Consider the following 4,487-nt stretch of genomic DNA (forward strand, 5'->3'; position numbering starts at 1 on the left):
GAATAAAAGTACTCCCATATTTAGCTATCCATCTTATGTTTGGTCAGCTAAAGTTCTAAATAAATATGGAGTAAAAGAATATCTGCGACAATCATATTATTGGTCACTAAAAATGATTAATTCTAAACATTTAAGCCCCTTCCATCTCACCACATTATTATTGGTTTAAAATGAAGTTTTACAATATTAAATCTAAACATTTAAGCCCCTTCCATCTCACCACAAATATTCCAAATAAGAAAAACAACAAATTTGGAATTTTTCCTAGGAGTAGGAGTTATGCTGTTAATAATGGTGGTAATAAGTTAATAATTTGTACAACCTCCATGTCATATTCTTTGCTACATTTATCAAAAAATGAATGTTGCATATTATTTGTAACAAATATTTTCCTTTTCTTTGTTATCAAATTTCTCTATCTTTTTCATCATCACGTATATTGTATTTATCTCTTTTCTTCATTATCTTTCTTCTCATTATATGCATCTCATTTTTTTCCATTTAAGACACAAAAAAAATTTGCATAGAATTTCGTGCTCGTGCATCTCGATCCTCAAAGTAATGTAAAGATAGTTTAAAGTTTAATAATCAATTAATAATGTCAGTCTGCTCCATAATGTTTAATTAATTAAATACGATGAGTTTAGATAGGATAAGAAATATTAAACTTAATTAGTTAAAATAAAAGTGAAATAGAATGCTACTATAGAGTAACTTATTGATGTTATAATCCCGTCAAAAAAGAAAATATTGATGCTATTTAAAAAGGGAAAAAAAAAAATATATATATATATATATATATATATATATATATATATATATATATATATATATATATATATATATATATATCATTTCAACTCTTGTTGATTGCAATAACATCATCAAGCACTCATCAAATCATAACATGTACGCTATTTACAGAAGAACAGGATCACATTTTCCATGATCCGGAAAAAAATATTAATTCTTAAAAACAAACAAAAACAAAAACTTGAAGAAAATTGCACATTAATTTTCTCAAAAGATAGCTGAAGACCGCTTCGTAGAACCAACAGCATAACTCCTACTCCTAGGAAAAATTCCAAATTTGTTGTTTTTCTTATTACCACCATTATTAACACCAACATTATTACCACCATCAAATTTATCATCAAACTCAATAGGCTTATCTTCTTCGATTTTCGCCATACCAACGCTCGCACTCCTTGGTACACCCTTCAAATTGTTGAAATTATCTCTAGCCTTAAATCTATTATTGTCCGTGTTTGTAGCGTGATTAGACGACGAAAGTGTACGTGTTGTTGTAGTGCTTAGATTAATCCTATTCCCTAGCGTACTTGTTGATGCGGCACGTACAAGCTCTATGAAGTCGTCGTTGTCTCGTGATCGAGTCGAGTTCGTGCTAAAACTTCTTGGTAATGGATCGGCAAATGTTGAAGCTCCACCATAGCATGCTCTATCTGCGTAGTTGTTCATGCTTCGAACGTAAAAATCTCTAGCTTTTGCTAGAGCTCTAATAGGGATTGTTATGATTTTCATGAACTTATTTTGAGGAGTTTTGCTCTTCATCATTTAATTTGTTATTAAACTATTTTTTGTTTTGATCTTTGTTTTTGGTGCTTTAATTTAAAAAATTTGAGTGGGTTTTAAAGGAGAAGAAAACAAAAATAAAAAGAGAGTTTAGTTGAAGAAATAAAAACAAGAGTTGGTTTAAAGTTGGATGCTAAGAAATAAAAAGGCGGTATGATTTAGGTGCTGGATGAAGATGTACGAACGAATTTAAGGAAATGAGGTAATATAAAAGGAAGGTTAGTGTGTAAAAGTAAGACTTTTTCCTGTATTAGCATAAAATTATTAGAAAATGAAAAAGTAAAGACTTTTTCAAAGCACACCGGATTAGAATTAAATTGGATAAGAAAAACAAGTGGTGGGCTTACCAGGGAAATGATGATGATTATTATAAATTATAATAGGAATGTAGGATAAGAATAAAGAATTTAAGAGATTAAAGTGTGGCGGGCACAGTCATTATTACGTGGTCAAATATTGATTACAATGGGATTTTATTAATTTTTATAACATAATGATGATCACAAAAATGGTGTCATATATAGATAATTTTTTAGGTGTGAAAGAAGGTAATCAAAATCCTACGTACTCCCAAGTCCTAAGTAGGGGTGTTAAGTGTTAACTAGCCAAGCCTGCTCGTGAACTGTTCGAGACTCAACTCGATCAAAGCTTGGTATAGGCTCGGCTTGAGTGAACTCGACTCGAACTCGGATTCGCTTTGAGATCTTAACGAGCCAAGCCTGAGCTTTCCTTGGATAGCCTCGAAAACTTGTGAACAAGCTCGAATTTTTTTTTTTTTTGGATTATTAATAATATTGTTTATGGTTATAAATTTATTATTAGCATAAACTTTTCTTCATATTTAAAGCTAATGGACTAAATTAAAATTAATTATCATGAGTCTAGTGTCCTCGCTAAGGGCCTGTTCTGATTGACTGAACTGAACTGAACTGAACTGAACTGAACTGAACTGAACTTATTAATTAGTGATTTTTAACTACGGATTAGTGGTCTTTGATTATATATTACTATACCTATGTGTATATACAAATGTACTATTTCATATGACATAATTATAAAATTTATAATATAATTATAAATTTATGGAAAATATATTAAAAACTTGAAACCTCTAAATATTTTAAACACATATACTATTTAATTTTAAAATAAAATAGTATTATGACAAAAGAACACAAAACACTTACATGTAGCAGAAAAGCAGCTATGGATATTGTCCGACAAGAAATAACTGATCAGATATGGGAGTCAGTTCAGAGGAATGCCGAGGTAATGGAGGAGCTTGGTGGACAAGAAGAAGACGAAGAACTAACTGACTATGAAAATTAGTTTAAGTTGTGTAGTACTCTAATTTTCTCAATAAGATTAACAATAGAAATGTGTATCAAAAAAATAGAACCATTTGAACAATGAATTGTATCGATATTATTATTATTATTATTATTATTATTATTATTATTATTATTATTATTATTATTATTATTATTATTAATTATTGTTATTATTATTATTATAATTAATTATTGATTATTATTATTAGTATTATTGTTATTATTATTATTATTATATTTATTCATGATTATTATTATTATTTATTGATAATAATAATAATAATAATAATAATTATTTGTTGCGTCGTTGTAATAAGAGCTTAAAAGAATGAAATTTGGCTTTATATCATTAGCAATATCATTAGACATAAGAGCTGAACTGAACTGAACTGAACTGAACTGAACTGAACTGAACTGAGCTGAACTGAACTGAACTGAACTGAACTGAATTTCAACGGAAGAGAACAGACCTTACGTTTTGGAGCTTTGTTGATAATTTTAGTTGTTGTTTATAAAGAATAACTAAAAGGAAATTTTAGAAAATAACACCACAAAAAAACCCAAATTATAACACCAAAAAAAAAAAAAAAAAAAAAAAGTTTTTATTATAACACCATAAAAAAAACTTAAAAACTTGATTTCACCACCACTTAACTTTTCCATCCAAAAACCGTTAAGTGGGCCCATAATTGACACGTGTCAATAATCTACAGGTTTAAAAAATTAAAATAAAAAAAAAAGAAAAAAAATATTAAAACACAATCTGTCCCCTAATCCAGCCAGCCCCACCACCGGAGCCACCTGCCCCAGCCGCCGACACTCTAGCCTAGGCCGCCATCCGTCGGACCCCTAGCTTCCACTCAAAACCGACGAAAACCAACCCCACCACCCATTCTTGACTTCCCACTCCCCGAAAACCACCCTTCGGCGCAACCCAAGGCGTCAGAACTCTCCTACCACCGCAACATCACGCCACCATCACCTACCTCGCAACATCGCCGAACTACCCCCCCTTACCCAGATCCGTCGCCGATACTCCAACCCACACCCAAACCCAAACCCAAATACCGCTTTACATCTCTCACCCTCGCTCACTGTCACCGTGACCAGAACCCAAACCCGCACCCAAACAAAATCGAATCGGGGCTGAGGCTGAGGTTGAGGCTGAGGCCGGTGGTTTAGGTGGCTGGCTGGGCTAGCCTAGTTTCATCGGTTGACTAAAGGGAGTGGGCAGCGCGGGTTGGGTTGACGACGGTGGCCAGGGTGAATCGACACCGGTGGTGAAGGTGGTGGCCGAGTTAAGATTTAAGGGTTTTTCTTTTTATTTTTTTCATTTTTTTTATTTTCTTTTTTAATCTAGTAGATAACTGACACGTGTACAATGTGGGGCCTAATTACGGTTTTTAGGATGGCGCTAATAACTATTGGTGAAATCAATTTTTTTATTTTTTTTGTGGTGTTATAATTTTTTTTTTTTTTTTTTTTTTTTTTGTGGTGTTATAATCAAAATTTGGGTTTTTTTGTGGTGTTATTTTCTAAAATTTCCTAACTAAAACAACAAAA

At 31.8% G+C, this 4,487-nt stretch overlaps 1 protein-coding gene across 1 annotated transcript; it reads right to left on the reverse strand.

Annotated features, from left to right (window-relative positions):
• Nucleotides 1-1,020: 1,020 nt before the first annotated feature.
• Nucleotides 1,021-1,572, reverse strand: LOC145592103 (uncharacterized). Its single transcript, XM_081648571.1, has one exon. The coding sequence runs from the start codon at nt 1,570-1,572 to the stop codon at nt 1,021-1,023; it is 552 nt and encodes a 183-aa protein (XP_081504697.1).
• Between the last annotated feature and the right edge of the window lie 2,915 nt (nt 1,573-4,487).

The sequence above is a fragment of the Chenopodium album genome, chromosome 18 (assembly GCF_948465745.1).
Source record: "Chenopodium album chromosome 18, dcCheAlbu1.1, whole genome shotgun sequence".
Lineage (NCBI taxonomy): Eukaryota > Viridiplantae > Streptophyta > Magnoliopsida > Caryophyllales > Amaranthaceae > Chenopodium > Chenopodium album.